Source organism: Talpa occidentalis, unplaced genomic scaffold (assembly GCF_014898055.3).
Source record: "Talpa occidentalis isolate TD23 unplaced genomic scaffold, MPIMG_talOcc4v2.1 talOcc4.11, whole genome shotgun sequence".
Lineage (NCBI taxonomy): Eukaryota > Metazoa > Chordata > Mammalia > Eulipotyphla > Talpidae > Talpa > Talpa occidentalis.
Genome location: NW_023601104.1, coordinates 68491499 through 68509540, shown reverse-complemented (window position 1 = coordinate 68509540; position 18042 = coordinate 68491499). Strand labels below are relative to the sequence as shown.

General features: G+C 35.6%; 2 protein-coding genes across 8 annotated transcripts in view; one reads left to right on the top strand and one right to left on the bottom strand.

Annotated features, from left to right (window-relative positions):
• The window catches only part of RTN1 (reticulon 1), a 325955-nt gene that overhangs the window by 74564 nt on the left and 233349 nt on the right, over nucleotides 1-18042 (top strand). The gene's annotated exons all lie outside the window — the stretch shown is intronic.
• Nucleotides 1-18042, bottom strand: part of LRRC9 (leucine rich repeat containing 9) — a 94901-nt gene that overhangs the window by 64641 nt on the left and 12218 nt on the right. For all 3 annotated transcript variants that reach the window (XM_037503451.2, XM_054690784.1, XM_054690786.1), the window contains exons 7-11: nucleotides 15655-15837; nucleotides 13729-13884; nucleotides 11246-11442; nucleotides 10270-10401; nucleotides 236-412 (exon numbers count right to left, since the gene is read on the bottom strand). In XM_037503451.2, coding sequence (XP_037359348.1) covers nucleotides 236-412; nucleotides 10270-10401; nucleotides 11246-11442; nucleotides 13729-13884; nucleotides 15655-15837 — 845 coding nt within the window. The remainder of the gene's footprint in view (nucleotides 1-235; nucleotides 413-10269; nucleotides 10402-11245; nucleotides 11443-13728; nucleotides 13885-15654; nucleotides 15838-18042) is intronic.

Below are 18042 nucleotides of genomic sequence, written 5' to 3'. Positions count from 1 at the left end.
CCTGGGATATCTCCCATTTATATTCGACATTCCAGGCATCATTATTAAACCTCTACTCCCCCTCAGTCTGAAAACAAGGCCCTATGTGGCCATCCTTCTCAAGTAAGATGCATGAAGAGGAAATATTTACTAACAAGGCATACTCTCAATAGTGTAAACTTTGAAAATAAAAAACTTTTTATAAAATAAAGTCAAATTTTTGTTTAAAAATTCCCTATGGAATTTAACTTCTTACTCTGAATCATGCATGTCTTCATTGCCCAAAAACTTTTGGAATTTCTCTTCAAATTTGAGTCTCAGAATACGGTTGTTAACTTTAATGACACGTTTTACTTTCACTCCTGTAATACCGTATGTTCTGAAGTCCCATGTACAAAAACGTGATAGAATTAATTCATAACAGGAATTAAACCTATATGGGAATACAGAAAATACCCTAAGAAAATCATGGATTTTCTTAAAATGTTGAAGAACACAAGGTTACATATTGATAAAGGTTATAACCCATAGTTTATGTTTTTTGCTAAAGATATATCATCAGATAGTAGCTCTGTTTGGGTTCATAATAATTCAATCAATTAAAGAGATACTAAACTTTGAAAAATAATAGTTTTTTAAAATTAATAATTATATATTTGTTCTGACTAAAAGATACATTGGTTAGGCAATCCTCCATTACTTAAATGATATATATGAAATCATGTATTATATTTATATACCATAATTGTATATTATATACTTATGTATTATGCAATATATATTGTATGTATACACACACACACACAAATTACATCGCTTTATTTCCAGATTTGGTTTCTACCCAACCTAGCTGGATATTCAACTGTGTGCTTGATATAGTCACCTGTATGCGTAACAGGCCTCTCAAACTTCACTTATCCAACACTTGTCCCAAATCCTACTCCTTGAGTGTTCTTTATCTCAGTATATGGTATCATGAGCTAACTGATAACTTAGGTTAAAATCCCAGAAATAAACTGCCTCGCCTCTTCTTCACCAATGTTTAATTCTTCAGCAATATCTAAAATACATCCTGGGCCTCCCCTGGTGGCACAGGAGGTTGAGTGCAGCGCTGTGAAGCTGTCTGCAGCCTCTGCAGCGCTGGTTCAATCCCGGCCAGCCCGCAAGGGTCCCATATGGCGCAGCAGACCTCTCCTGTCTCGCCCACTGCTCCCCTCACCAGTGTATTTCGTCAGTCTGTCTCTTCTGTTCCCACTCTGTCTCTGGTGAATCCTCTCACCCTCCTGCACATCTGGCCTGTACCCCGGTTCTTGTATAAATAAATGAATAAATCTTTTAAAAAATTTAAAAAATACATCCTGAGTATGATCCTATATCATTATTAGAACATATTATTTTTATTACTTTAGTCCAAATCACTATCAACTCTTGGACAATTACAATAACTTCAGAATTAGGGCAATGGAAGTGAAAGAGGCAGGGTCCCTATTCTTCATGGAGCCTGTATATCAAGATAGTTGGACAAAAAATAAGGCATAAATAAAATCATTTCTAAACTGATAAATGCTTTGAAGAAAAAAGATTTCAAGCTAGGAATAGCATGAGGGGTGCTTAAGATAGGGGTTAGGTAAGTCTTTTCAGAGAAGGTGTTTGCGCTAAGAACTGAGAAGGGTCAGTTACGTGAAAATGTCAAGAAAATGTCTGAAAGTGTTCATTTGCTCTCTGCTGCCCTCACCTGGCCATGCTCACAATAAATTGAGGTCCTGTCTTAAAGCCGCACAGAATTTTGATTAAGATCAGATTTAAAAATGGATGAATTTGAAAAGGAAGTTAATTGATCCTATATGGTATACATTTGTGATAGGATACCTTGTCCTCACCTGCATAATCAACCTTGGCCTGAACATGGGTATGAGCTAAGATCACAGATCTACCCACCTCCATCTAATATCTGAATTCCAAATTTAGAGCATCTATCTTTCTCACTAACAAAAACTGAACCAATCCAATTAGGAGCTGCCAAATTACTCCATCCTTTGATTTTAAAGTGAGTTGCTTGAGCAAAAATAATCCCAGAGGAGTGCACAATCTGGTAGCAGAGACCAATATCAGAATGAAGACAAAATCCAGAATGAAGCTCTTAACTAGTTCAGAGATCTAGCTAAACAGTCACAGTATCATCTCAAACTTATACTCTCACCAGTAAAGGGATCATGTTCTAGGCCTAAATCAACCCAAATCAGCCCTAAGTAACATGTCCTGGAACCACTAAGGCTCTCATTATTACTTATATACCAATTATTATTATTATTAGTAGTAGTAGTACAACTACTGCTATAGGTATTTTATTTAGATAAGGTTTTTGTTATATAATAACAAAAGGGTAATCAACAATATATATAAGAATACTCAGGGAAGATGGCATCAGAGGACGTACCCTACTTTGCTCTGGAGAGAATAGACTGAGAAAAGTATAGCTAGGCACTGTACTCAGAGGATCCCATGACGTGGAATGACGAGCCTCATGATCACAGGGGACCAGTGCCGACTGTGTGTGACAGGGGAGACACTGAAGAAATTCACCACAGGGGAAACAAAAGTGTGAGTCCGGGAGAAGCTTCTGTTGGTGTGGAAACTATGGATCATAGCTGTGTCTGGGGAGAATGAAACTGCTTGTTATTGATCTAACTATGGGAGATACGGGCAAGGGTGCTGTAGAGAGCCAGGAGAACAGGGATCCAGTGAGGAAGACAAAGCTTAGAAAGGTCTGATTTACCTCACCCATTTCCCCCTGGAACAGGCAGATAAGGGGACCAAGCAAATACAGTGAAGCCAATTGGAAGGCACCAGGGATGCACCAAAAGCCCAGCTCTCTGACTGCAGAAACATGGTTCTGAAGTCTAAAGAGGAGAGCTGGCAGTGGTAACTTGGGCACGAGCCACACCCACACTCCCCAATTCCACCAGCAACAAACCCCTTCAGAGTCTTCCCCCACCTACAGAAGACCCAGCAACAGGTTAGTTCTTCTTTATACACAATACCATCTGGGAAAAGTGGAAAGTCTCTACACTTAGATTTCAGAAGGGAAATAATGGGGAGATGAAAAACACAACAAAAGGCAACCTGAGCTCACAGGGGAATACTACATCACAGAGAGAACAAGTCTCCAGAACCATCCACAAAGACTTGGAAGATGTTTTCTTCCAATCAGATACAGAGTTCAAAATTGCCATGATGCAGAAATTCAAAGAAATGGAGGAAAACACAGAAAAGCTGATTTAAAGATATACAGAAAATTAGAAAACCTAATGATGTCCAGAGAACTAAAATTAACAACTAGAAGATTGAAATTGAAGTTTTAATAACAGATGTAGGAAGTACAAAAAAATCAATACAGGAGATAAAAAATTCTGGGGAAAGTTATGGCAGTAAAATAGACCAAATGGAAGACTGATTAGCAACCTTGAGGATGATAATTCATAAAGAAACTAGGTGGAAGAAAAGAAATACAAAGAAAAAAATGAAGAAACACTTTAAGAACTATCCAATTGCATGAGAAAAGGCAATATGAGAATAATAGGTGTCTCTGAAGGAGAATTTAGGGAGATGGGAACAAAGAACTTATTTAAAGAAATATTAGAGGAAAGTTTCCCAAATCTGAAGAAGGAATGAAATATACAAGTCCAGTTAAAGAATACCAGGTTATCTGAACATAATGAGATTATACCAAGTCAGAATAGTGAAATTTCCAAGCTGTCGTGGCAGGATGGCCACAGAGCAGGGTATCTATGATTTGAGCAGACTGGGCAGGTAAAGGAGGAGTCTTATAGCCCTCAGTGGCTTTCTCAGGCTTTTATTGAGCTTTTACATGTAGTGTGGCAACCAGGTACATGGCAGGCAGGGGTGCCAGCAGGCCAGGAGGCCAGGAGGCCTCCAAGCCCCTGACAAGTCTTCACTCTGGGCTTCTCTGGCATTCTTTCTCCCCTTCTCTCTCCTGCCTCTTCTGCTTCTGCTTCTCTTGGTGGATAGCTCAATACTACTGCCATGATCCAAGAAGTAAACAACATAATATAATAATGTAACAAAATGCAGGTTCCCCATCAGGGGAGGGCAATCCTAATGGCAGGAGGGCAGAAAAACCTGAAAACCATTTACTCTACACAAGTGTTCAAGACGAAAGAATATTGAAGCAGGCTAGGGGGAAGAAGCTGATAACCTATATACAAACCCTGATCAGGCTTACATCTGACTTCTCTGAATAAACACTATGGGCAATAAGAGAATGGAACGATACAATCAAAATAGTTAAGGATAAAAACTGCAGCCAAAATTACTCTATCCTGTAATGCTTGCCTTCAGATATGAGGGTGAAATAAAGGCCTTCCCAGGCAAGCAGAAGCTGAAGGAGTTTGCAAACACTAGACCTTCCCTCTAAGAAATGTTGAGAGGAGTTCTATATGTAAATCAAAGAGAAGAACACCCATAAATATTTGAAAAAGGAAATAGAAAGAACCTTAAAATTTTGGACAAAAGGGCATCAGCAGACACTCATATGTCAATAACCACTCTAAATGTAAATAAACTGAACTCACCAGTTAAAAGGCACAGCGTGTCTGGTTGAATTAAAAGACAGAATACAAATTTCTGCTCTCTTCAGGAAATGCATGTGAGCTCCTGAGATAAACACAGGCTTAGAGTAAATGTCTGGAAAAATACTCCTACATATGAATGGAATCCAAAGGAAGCAGGGACAGCTGTACTTAGATAAAATATATTTTCAGTTAAAAAAAAAAGTAACAAGAGATAGGGATGGATGTTATATAATGATGAAAGGAACAACTCATCAGGAAGACATAGCACTCATCAAAATATATAAAGCATTTGGTATCAAATCTAAAAACAAACATTGAGAAAAACACATTCATGGCCAAGGACTTTAACACCCTACTTTCACCAATACACAGATCAATCATACAGATAATAAGGGCAGAATAAATAAGGGCAAATAAATAATGGCAGAATACCCTTAACAAAGAATAAGACCACATGGGTTTAATAGACATTTATAGTGCATTGCACCTCTTGCCCCCCAAACTAAAAACACTTTCTTCTCAAGTGCACCTGGAACCACATATGAGTCATAAGTAAAAACAAATTCATGAAGCTTGAAATCATGGCAAGCATCTTCTTTGACCACAATAGTATCAAACTAGATATCAATCACAAAAAGCAGGAAAAACCTCTAATATGTGGATACTGAACAACACACCATTGGATGACTAATAAGTTAATGAGGAAATCAAAGAAGAAATTAAAAAAATACCTCAAGACAAATGATGATGAGGACACAACCTTCCAGAACTTATGGGACACAGCAAAAGTAGATCTAAGAGGAAGATATATAGCAATACAGGCCCATATCAAGAAATAAGAAAGACCTAAAATGAATAATCTAATATTACACCTTAAGTTACTAGAAAAAGAAGAACAAATGAAACCAAAAGCTGGTAAAAGGAAGTAAATAATAAAAATTAGAGTGTAAATAAACGAGATAGTAGTCAAAAAGTTCAAAAGATCAATGACACCCAAAGTGGTTCTTTGGAAGAATAAACAAAATAGACAAACCTCTAGCTAGAATGACTAAGAAAAAGGAAAAAAAAAAACTATAATAAAAATCATAAACAAAAGAGATGTTACTACAAACAGAGGATCATAAGAAACTACCAGGAATGTCATTATGCCAACAAATTGGAACATCTGGAAATCAGATAATTTGGAATAAACCTAATAAAAGAGTAAAGGATCTATACAAAGAAAACTATAAAACACTGTTAAAAGAAATAGAAGAAGACACAAAGAAATGGAAAGACATCCCCTTCTTATGGATTGGAAGAATTAACATTATCAAAATGGCCATCCTACCAAAAGCAATTTATAGATTCAATGCTATTCCAATAAAAATTTCAATGACATTCTTCAAAGAAATAGAATATTGATGAAATTCATATGGAACCACCAAAAACCCCAAATAGCCAAAGCTTTCCTGAAAAAAAAAGAAGGGAATGAAGGCATCACACTCTCAGATTTCAAACTATACTACAAAGCCTTACTAATCAAAACTGCATGGTACTGGAACAAGAACAGACACACGGACCAATGGAACCAAATAGAAAATCCAGAAATAAACCCACAGATTTACAGTCAACTAATCTTTGACAAAGAAGCAAAGAATATGCAATGGAGCAAAGAAAGTTTGTTCAATAAATGGTGCTGGGAAAACTGGATCGCTACATGCAAAAGAATGAAGGTTGACTACTACCTCACACCATGCACAAAAACCAACTCAAAATAGATTAAAGAACTAGACATAAGACCTGAAACCATAAAATATATAGAAGGAAATATAGGCAAAACACTACATGACATGCACCTCAAAAACATCTTTACAGACATATCACCCAAAGCAGTGATAATGAAGGCAAAGATAAACATCTGGGACTAAATCAAATTATAAAGAAATGAACATATTCTTAGACACCTACAACCTTCTAAAACTAAATTAGGAAGAAATGGAAAACCTTAACAGACTAATTACCCCAAGGAAATTGAAAGAGTAATCAAAAGACTCCCAAAACACAAAAGCCTGGGACCACATGGCTTTACAGTGAGAAGAAACCTTCAGAGAACTAATACCTGTCCTTCTCAAGCTTTTCCAAAAGATTGAGGAAGAGGGAATGCACCCAAACACATCTTACAAGTAGGCCAGCATAACTCTGACAACAAAAGCAGACAAGGACATCACATGAAAAAGAAAACTATAGACCAATACCCCTGACAAACACAGATGCAAAACTCCTCAACAAAATCTTAGAGAACCAAATTTAACAATATAGTAAAAGGATCATACATCATGAAATCCCAGGGATGCAAAGATGCTTCAACATACATATATCAATCAAAGTAGTTCACCTTATCAAAAAAAGACAAAAATCATATGATCATGTCAATAGATACAGAGAAGACATTTGACCCAAGATTCAGGATCCATTTATAATAGAATCTCTTAGCAAAATGGGGATAGAAGGAACATATATCAACGTAACAAAGGTCATGTATGACAAACCCACAGCAAGCATGAAACTGAAGGGTGAAAAACTGAAAGCCTTTCCTCTAAGGTAAGGTACACAACAGGGATGCTGTATATACACAATGGAATACTACTCGGCTATAAAAAAGACAAACCTGCCATTTGCAACATCAATGGAAATGGAGGTTATTATGCTAAATGAAATAAGTCAGAAGGAGAAAGACAAATGCCAGATGACTTTATTTATGTGAACTAAAGGAACTGATAAAACTAAACCACAACAAACCTTAGAAATGAGACTGTAGAATTGAGGCTGCTAGAGACAGAGGATTCAAAAGAAGAGAAGGGGGCCCAATGCCTTAGGGTAAAGATCTATAGAGGCTTTGATGGTGGGGGTGGTGTGGTGACATGTATCTGAGGAGGTGTGAACGTCTTCCCTTAAATCATATACAGTGTTGTAAACCAATGTTACCTCAATAAAGAAAAAAAAGAAAATATTGAGTGATTGAATTAGAAATATATAATGCTCTTTAGCTAAAGAAATAAACAAAAGCTATTTTGACGGAAAACCTTTATATTTGAGTTCTAGCCCTCTTCCAGTACCTTAACATGTAATGTTAGATTACTCATTTGAGGTCTTTCTTGTTTCTTAATGTGGGCCTGTTTTGCTCTATATGTCCCCCTTAGATGCTTTTGCTATGTTCCATAAGTTCTGGAAGATTGTGTCCTTATTATACTTAAGTACTTTGTATTTAAGTGCTTAATCATTAACTTTAAAAATATAACAAAATAGAAAGCAGTATTTAAATAAAACAACCAGATATGTGGCACACAGCCAGATAATTTAAGCACTATTTTTGTTTGTTTGTTTGTTTGTTTTAAAGATTTATTTATTTATTTATGCAAGCACTGGGTACAGTCAGAAGCGCGGGCGGGTAAGAGAATTCACCAGAGCCAAAGAGGGGAGCAGAGCAGGCAGAAGGACCGAAGTACACTGCTGAGGGGAGCAGCAGGTGGCAGGAGAGGTCTGCGCGCCATGTGGGACCCTCCTCCGGTGTCTGGGGAGCAGCGGGGGATCGAACCGGCGCTGCAGAGGCTGTGGGCAGCTTCACAACCCAGCGCTCAACCGCTATGTCACCGGGGAGGCCCAATTTAAGCACTATTATAGTTATCAGAACTAAGTTGACTGTGTTATCCTAAAAGTAAAAAAAATAGTCCTTAAAATTCTACGCACATATTTGATTTTCTCTTTAAGATAGATCAAGGTTATTCATATAAACAATTGTTAATGCTCATCAAAGTTGATCAAAGCTACCTAATTTATTATCAGTATGATGAAGTTACCCAAATGTCTTTTTAGTCATTTTGCTTTCATATATATTTTTTCACTAACTTACTTGTTTTGTAAGGAGCTGACTTGGCAATAAGTAACAACAAAAATCTGTTTAGGTTGAACGAATATAAATGAAAGACTGAAAAACTTTCATGCACCTACAGAGAGACATCCACTCAATTGCACTTGAAAAATCAAGGACTTTACTTGTTTACATGGGCACTGGGATGAACACCTTTTCTACATAAAAATCAAGCATGTGGTTAAGCAAATAGGGGCTGCTGCTGGGTAAATGAATGCATTGATACAAAATAAAGTATTTCAAAATGTCTCTTTCTTCCTTAGGCAGAGCTTCTCACACTTTTCCACTAATGTACCTCCAGAGCCCCTCAGAGGTTTTTACTCACAGAGCTGAATAAGAGCCACAGCTAAGAGAAAACAGGGGGCTTGATTTTAAAAAGTAAAAATCAAAATCAACAAGCAACTATAAATCAGAGACATACTATGGGGGGTCAAAATAAGGGGGAAGGGAATTGTAAGGGAACTATAACCAAGATGAAAATGCATACATTGTGCAAAAAATGAAAAATGATGTAAAAAATATATAAAATAAAAATAAATTAAAAAGTAACCCATAACAATCACACATTTTTATTTCTAAAAAGTTCATGCAAATTTTGCATTTTATTCCATAAAAAACAGCGTTTATTTCAACACTGGCTATAAATAAAATTACCCTCCAGGGTGATATGCCAGTTTTATTCTATAGCTTTCCATATCTCCTGGTTTCTCTCCACATACGCAAGTTTGTAGTATGCTTCTAGGGCTTTGGTTCATTATTGGGGATCTCGATTTTGAGAAAATGATTGCAGAAATGTGAAAGTTATAATTAGAGATATTTTTCTGCTGGTTTTCTTTTCCTTTTTAAGGATCATTCCTTTGGTTGGGCCTCGAAGGCAACACAACCATTTCCTTTCTTCTATCAATAGACTTTGATTCTGAAGTATAGATGCCTGTTTCCTGCTTCTGTTTCTAGTTGTTCTCTCCCTCCATTTTTGTCTAAATGGGCTTTTCACTCAAATTACTGGTTTCATTTTAACCTTGCCTTATTTTATGCACCCTGACTACAGTTAACTCTCTAAAACTGGTTTGACTTTGGACTCCCAGGAAATTTGCCAGCAGCCTGCTCTGGTATTGCAACCTGCTTTTGCCAAGCCTGCTTTGGTATTCCATCTCTTTTCTAGCTTCTCACACAATATTCAGAATCCAGTCCAGAAATGAACAGGATAAACATAAAATTTATTCCTGACTGTAAACTTTTCTAAATTTTATTCTGATCTTGGGTGAAGGGAAATGAGGTAGAGCAATGAAATACCACTTGGACATTTTCAGTATTAAGTTCATGGCAAAGGTGTAAAATGGGAAAATGTGTAGGTGGTAAATTTTTCTTTTTTGTAAAAAGATTTATTTATTTATGCATACAAGATCTGGGGTACAGGCCAGATGTGCAGGGGGTGAGAGGATTCACCAGAGGTAGAGTGGGGAGTAAAACAGGCAGAACGATGGAAAACACTGCTGAGTGGAGCAGCAGGCGAGACAGGAGAGGTCTGCTGCGCCATGTGGGTTAATTCCCTGACCAGGGATAGAACTCATGCTGCAGTGGTTGCAGATTGCTTCATAGTGCTGACGCTTAACCACTTGCGCCACCAGCAAGGCCCCTAGGTGGTAAATTTTTCAACGGATGAATATTGTATAAGAGACGTGTTTTGAAAATGGGACACTGTTGATTTTATAAGTTGCTATTTTGGCTGATGATTCTAAGCACTTAAAATAATTTTTAAAGGTATAAGTAAATTTCAAACAGATTTACCAGTCATCAGATCGAGTGCCTTCTTCAAAGTGGATGTTTCCTACAGTTTCCAACTCAATTAATAAAAATGGGATCAATAAACCATGACTTTTCTTCTTTTGCTTCACTTCAATACAATAAATTGCTTCAATTCTATTTAAGAAAAAAAATATATATGGCTATTAGAATCTAAAAATCACATTAAAATTCATGATAATTTTTAAAAAACTCATGTTAAAATACAATGGTTAAGAGAACGTTTGGGGCTAAATCAAGTGAGAGACATCCTATTTTTGATGATTAAAATCACCTCAAAATTTTGTTAACCTCAGACTATGGAAATGTTAGAAGATTATTTTGACCTTGCCATTTATGGTTCTTGATTCTTAGACTAATTACAGTCTTTTTATGCCACAGTTTCTTAGTAAATTGGCAATATCAATAGTACCTATACTTGAAAAGACTTTCCTGGGGTGTATTCTATGCAAAATAGATGCAAGGCAAAGAGTTTCACACAGAATAAGAACCCAACAAATGTTACTTATTATTAGTATAATCATAGGCCAAACTAACTTATCCACTTAAAGTAAATTTAAAAAGCCACAATATTTACTAAGCCTTCTTCCTGTATATTTCTAGTTGATACTCAACCCAAATTCGTTCTTGATGATTGTAGACAAAGGTGCATGTACTTTGCCCAGTCTCATCAGTTTCTGCACCGTGCCAGCTCAAATACTTTAACTTTGCAGACCCTGGAGCAGTGATTTGACTGAAACCATTCAAGGGAAGTTCACTATTCCTAATTAAGCATACATGCCAGTTTTGAACCAGTGATGCCTCTCTTTCTGGGAATTGGACTGGAGACACATGTCATATTTTACTTCATACTACAATTCTTTTTACTCCTAAAGAAGGGAACTGAGTTCAGCTGACATCCCAGGACATTCTTTTCTCTCATGTTTCAAATTGGGACAGTCAGACAATTCATTAAACATACTCATCAAGTTTTTTGCTCCAGAATGTTATCCTTTCATTCAAGGCATTTAGTTTGGTCAGTATCTTCTGTTGAAGACTTGATTCTTCCAGGACAGTTTCGCAGTTCTTTGACTTTTCAAGCTCAGTTACTTTATTGTTATTAGATCTGTCATTCTGCCCTTTGCCAGATCCCTTGATTTCAGCCAGTTCACATTCCAACTGTTAAAATCAATATACCAGACAGCAAGAAAATGTTAGTGGAGTCTATTAAATATACGGTTAATTAAAATTGTGATAAAGTAAAACTCTACATCATAAATATGCTAATCTTACAAAAACATGCCAAACCTATAATTATAACTTTGGTACAAGTTTGGTCAGCCAATTTCTCTGGATCAAGTGAAAGATAATGTGAAATTTATCAGTTGAAAGTGAGAAAAGCAAATAAATAGGTTGGTAAATATTACTGATGAGTTTGCTTCTATTAAAGTCAAAGTAAAATTATAAATGCTATTTTTGGCTTAAAAAAACTTGAAATAATGACTTGTCACACCTACTTTTTTTTGTATTTTTTCAACTACCTTTGTATTCTGGATAAAAATTGACTATAAAAAAAAACAATTTATCTTGATTACTGTGGTTCTGTGCACTCCCTTAAATTTTGGAGCTACAGAGAGTGCCTTATTTGCCTTGCCTTTAAACTCATCATGTTTATTGTAGGACTCAAGATACATTGTTTTGCACATGGGTAAGTGTATATAAATAGAAATTTACTAATTATCTATACCACACTCTATAATTGCCATATACATCTGTTAAAAAACTATTAAGCACATTTACTAAAATGTCTAGTTTACATATACTATAATTAATATTTTTTTAATTAAAGTAACATTGCATTATAAGATGTAAGCCGCAGGCGTGAATTACTAAAAGTCAACATGTGTACATATTACCTTAAGTTCATCACTGAAAGACCAGTTCTACTTTCATCACACAAATGACTCCTTTTAAGATATTTACCTACTTCCTTTCCACCTTCCTTTCTGGTAACCACTAATTGGACTTGTTGTTGCAACATATTTGCAGGTTTTAATACAAGTTTATACATGAAAATGGTAGATATAAAATGGTGCCCATATACTTTTAAAATTTTTATTCAAATAAATTATTCAAATTTTGTTAATGTTTCACTTTAAGAGTATCTTTCTGACTATATTATTAATTAAAATCTATTTGTTTTAGAAAGAGTATTTTAAACATGTTTAAAAGATTTGGCTTAATGGCTATGTACTAAATACTATTCTCTCTTGAAAATTAATAATTCTTCCTCTCGTTTAGTTTTCAATGTGTTGTTGTTATTGCTTGTGGCAATAAATATCCTTATATATAAACAGATAAGCGCTTTTATGCTGTTAATACATATGACTCAAATTATACTCCTATTGGTGTGTAAGAGTGACATCTGTCTTCACCAGCCTGCATACTACCATGTTTTATGATTTTGACATTTTTTAGGTAAAAATTATTTCTTGTTATCTTCATTCACATTTGGAAATAATCAGGTTAAGCTCTTCTTTCAAATGTTTATTAGTCACTTTTTATTTCTTCTCTTATAAAAAAAGTTTATGTACTTTGCTCAATTTTTCTATTGGGATATTTTGATTTTTGAGAATGTTTACCATGTTTGTCCATTATTTATTGAAAACATTTTTTTTTCAAATTGGCAATTGTTGTTTACTTTTATTAATAATTCTTTTTAATACAAAAGTATTTTACCTTTTTTTGGCAACCAAATCTACATTCTGTTCCTTTGTGATTTCTAGTATTTCTCTTATTTGGTAGGTTGAGAACGGTTAAGTATACTTGTCTATATATTCTTATATATTCTTTTTTTATGTTTTTATCTTTACATTTAATTTTTCCCCCACTGGTATCTATTTTTGATAAAATGTAAACTAAAGATTCAATTACCCTATTCCCAAACAGTTTATTTTTCTAACACCATTTGTTGAATAATTGTATTTCATATCTTTTAAAAAATACAGTAAGTTATTACATATACAGAGTTCTGTTTTGAGGTTAATAAGCCTTAATGTTAAAGGAAATACAAAAAGCAGATATAATTTTTAAAGCATAGTTTGATTAAGTTCCTACCTTCTTATAGACCACAGTAGTATTAGTAAAGGGATACTTTATAGCACTTTAGACAACAAAATGAGTTTTGAGCACAGCCTGCTGGTATCTAATGAAAATGCAGCTTAATAGATCTCTATAACTCTTGGAATTACACTGAATTACATAACTTTTAAACATTTCATAAATTAATAAGCCTATATTTTTTCTCAAATGCAGATTTTTAAAGCACAGAATGGAGCTAAGTTAAGCAGCTATAATAAAAACATTTTAGAAGCAAACTATATATATAATTTATAAAATAATACTATCTTATCTGTCAGTTTACTTAAGATATAACTATTCAAACTTGAGAATGTAAAATTTTACACTTTTTTTCAGAAAGCTGAATAATTTTATTCGTTCTTCTGGCAACTTCTGTAATTTGCATTTTCGATCATTCAGTTTTTCTAGGTCTTCATTAAGATGTCGCTGAACAGTTTTTATACGCATATTGTAATACATTTTTTTTTTCATTGCTGTGGTCTAAAGTGAGAAAAAACAACAAAAGATTAACTGAAATAGAAAACATAGGTAATTAGTAATGGTATTTTAAATAGTATTATATGTTCTATTTAACAATTTGAAAGTTTTACATTTTCAGTTACTACTAATGGTGATAGCTACAGTGATAATAGCCACAAAGAGTTCTTTTTAAACTTGTTTAGAAAAATATAAACTTCCAAAGGTTTTCTATGTGGATAATATTTTAAGTGTGAGGCATAGTCACATTTATTTCTAGGATGACATCATAAAGAAACTATAGATAAAATTCAATTTATGAAATAGTACCATCTAGCTAATGAAGCAGTACTACTAAAGCAAATATATGCCTAGGGAAATATAGGGAAAATAAATTTAAATATTTAAAATTTAAATTTAAAATAATTAAAAGTAAATGTAACATTTAGTTCATTTTTAAAGCATTGCTAAGAAATAAGATTTAATGGTTATTTTTTTCCAAATCTATAAAGTGGTGCTCTAATTAACTTGTTTTAGATTGAGTAAATTGATTAAATGTCAATGAAATACAATTATCTAGAATTCCGTAATACCAATAGATCATATAATTATTAATAAACTTATCAGTTTCAATTGGTTAAACCCACTATTAAGATACATACCAGTTAAATGGTGTTTATAAGTTATATTAGTTAAAAAGAACTAACTGAAGAGAAAGTAAACATATCAAGAACACTATTAAAATGTGATGTTAACCTCTTAAATTTAAATTGAGGGAATTCTGCTCAAGATTTTCCAGTGATGGGCCTCCCTGGTGGCGCAGGCAGTTAAGCGTCACACTGTGAAGCTGTCCATAGCCTCTGCAGTGCGGGTTAGATCCTGGCTGGCCAGGCGAGAATCCCACATGGTGCAGCCGATCTCTCCTCTCTCACCTGCTGCTCCCCTCAGCAGTGTATTTCGTCCGTCTGCCTATTCTGCTCCCCGCTCTGTCTCTGGTGAATTCTCTCACTCTCCCGTGCATCTGGCCTGTACCCTGGCTCTTGTATAAATAAATAAATCTTTAAAAAAAATAAGATTTTCCAGTGACCACCATCTCACTCAAAAGCAAAGTCCTTACCACACTCTCCAGTCTCAAATGATCTGCCCACCCACTCCTGTCTTCATCGTACTCTCTCCCCCTCACTTACTCAGCTCCAGCTACACTATTGATATTTATTGTTCTCCAAAAGAAAGCAAATGCTCCTACCTCAAGGTCTTTGCTTGTGCTGATTCTTGAAAAACTCACTCTTACCTTAAATCTCTTTTGAAATGTCACCTTAGCAAAACCTTTCCTCACAAGTCTGGATAACTACCCAATGCCTTTTCTTCTCCCCCTACCAATAATTCCATTTCCTTCACCCTTATTTTACTTTTCTCCATCTAACATATTAGCTGTTTATTCATTTAATTGCTTAATGTCTGTGCTTTCTCACTATTATGTAAGCTCCCAGAAAGTGGGGATTTGCCTCCTGAGGGGGCATCCACGTGTTTCACATTCTAGTCAAAAGTATTTATTGGATATTTAAATGAATGAACAAAGGCTTTTCTATTTTACCTTCTAGTGTTGTCATCAGAATTCAGATTCTAGTACTAGTATTATTTGTATGTGCTTACATTAAATATCCAACTCACTGGGGCAAAAGTAGAAGTGGTGACAAGAACTGACAGTACTGCCTACCATAAATGGAAGCTGTCAGAAAGACGCAGTTAACTAATTAAACTAAGTCACAGAGAGTTGATTAGGAATATACTTACATCAGCCAGTTCCTTGATTTGCTTTGATGACACATCAAACGTATCAAGTCTTTCAAGACAAGGCAAGTGATACAATACATGTGTGGCATAATTACACAGCAGACAAACTGGATTGGTTTTATATTGAGGATCATTCAGACACAAATCCTTTAAGTGATGCAGCCTGGTTAAGTTAGTAAGGTCCTAAAACAACAACATTTAATTAATTAATTGCTACATTCCATTTCTAAAGGAGGCATTTGAAAACATAAGATCACCTACATTTTATGTAATGCATTCTAATTGCATGTTTAATTATGTTAAAGTGATTTAGATGGAGAAAATGTCTTTCTGTAGTGAAAAACATGTCAGATACATGAAGAAAGATAAAATAATAATTAAACATGGACTGTACATGACTATGTAATTTAGATATAAAAAGCCAAAGAATATTTACTAAATCATGTATTCCAGTTAGAAACCCAGAGTTAGTCACGTGAGTACCTCTTTATTCATAGGACAATGTTGGCTCCTCTGCACAGCCCCTTTTCTAACAATTGCTCCCCAGTGTACCCACAGATGTCCAGCTTCCTTCACTGCCATCCCACATACTTAACCCGCTATGAGGAATGCTCATCATTTTCCTTGGCCTCCAGATCTACTCTTCTCATCAAAGCTGGTGGGATTCCTTTTCTATTCAATTACTACTAATGGTGATAGCTGCAGTGATAATAGCCACAAAGAGTTCTATTTAAACTTGTTTAGCTGAATTCCCATTTTTTAGCTTTCTTTTTGGTTTTCTGTAAATGCCCTTTCCTCCTTTTAAGGGCAACTGAAACCTAGTTTTTTCCTGAGGCCCTCATTTTCCTCACAACCTATAGAAGGGGAGATGTTGTAACATACTCCCATACCAGTGTTTCTCCTTAACATCTTTTATCCTGAAATATAAGTCATTGCTTACCACCTTACCTTATTTGGCATCTGGCCCTTGTTTAATTATTCAGTTTTGTCTCTTCCTATTTAAACCCTAACATTTTGTGTTTTAGCCATACCAAACAAATTCAAGTTTCAGAATGTCCTAGACCCTCTCTTATCTTCACTCATGCTGCTCCCTTGCAGTGGATTGAATTTCGTTCCAAATTTACTTATTAATCTTTCGAGACTCAACCTAGTCATTATCTTCTCTGGGAACCTCATTTAATCCCCTAAGATTAAGACAGATGCTCCTCCTATGAGCTCTTAGCAAATGGGCATGCTTTTGTTGTAGAATTTATCATACTTGTTGTCAATGCTTATATATCCAGAGTCTATAAGCCAGGAGTTTATGTGGGCTTCAGCCCTCCCTCTATAAACTAAGAACAGTGATTATGTTGTTCAGTATTGTAAAAAAAAAAATAATAAAGGGGCCTCCCCGGTGGCGCAGAGGTTGAGCGCTGGGTTGCGAGGCTGCCCGCAGCCTCTGCAGCGCCGGTTCGATCCCAGGCTGCTCCCTGGCCACCGGAGGAGGGTCCCACATGGCGCGTGGACCTCTCCTGCCACCCGCTGCTCCCCTCAGCAGTGTACTTCGGTCCTTCTGCCGGCTCTGCTCCCCGCTCTGGCTCTGGTGAATTCTCTCACCTTCCCAGCTTCTGACTGTGCCCAGTTCTTGTATAAATAAATAAACAAATAAATCTTTAAAAAAAAAATAATAAAGAATTTGCAACAGAGGTCATGTGTAGCCCACCAAACCTAAAATATTTTCTGTTTGGCCTCTTAGAGAGACAGAGAAAAAAAAAAGCCAGTTCTCAAGAGCAGAGTTTGTATCCTGTTTAACATTGCATTCTTAGCACTCAGATTTACATCACAAGAGGCACTAAATAAGGGTGAATTGAACTGAATGATTATTATTTTCTAACAACCTCCAAGATGTCCTCACAACTTCCTCAATGGGAGGAAGAGTAGAACAGTTCTGGTAGGTAGTGCCTGAAGTAAGGGGGTATTAGGGTGGAGTTGGACTAGAAAGGATGCAATGCCATGAGGATATCTAAAACAGAGTTAAGGAAAATCTATAGGAAGAACTAGGAGGCATAATTTCTGAAGAAAAAGAACAAAAAGAAAAAGAACTAACTTTTTCTGAAGAAAAAGTACAAATGGAATAGTAAGTGAGCAGTGAAGTCAGTTTACAAGAGTCAAAAGTAAAACAGGGCCAGGTGGCCTTTGTGTGCTCAAACTCTCTTTGGACAAGTGAGAACTTGGGTCACTGGCTTTGACTGACACTAGGGATGGGCCCGTGGCAGGAGTGGTACTAAGCAGACTTGTTCTGAAAGAGAATTCCTGGGCAGAGATTGCAGAGAATTATTTTGTCAAATTCTGCAGAGGTGAGGAAGGTAAACCACGCTTCTAAACAGTAAAGTCATGCTGGGTGTTTCT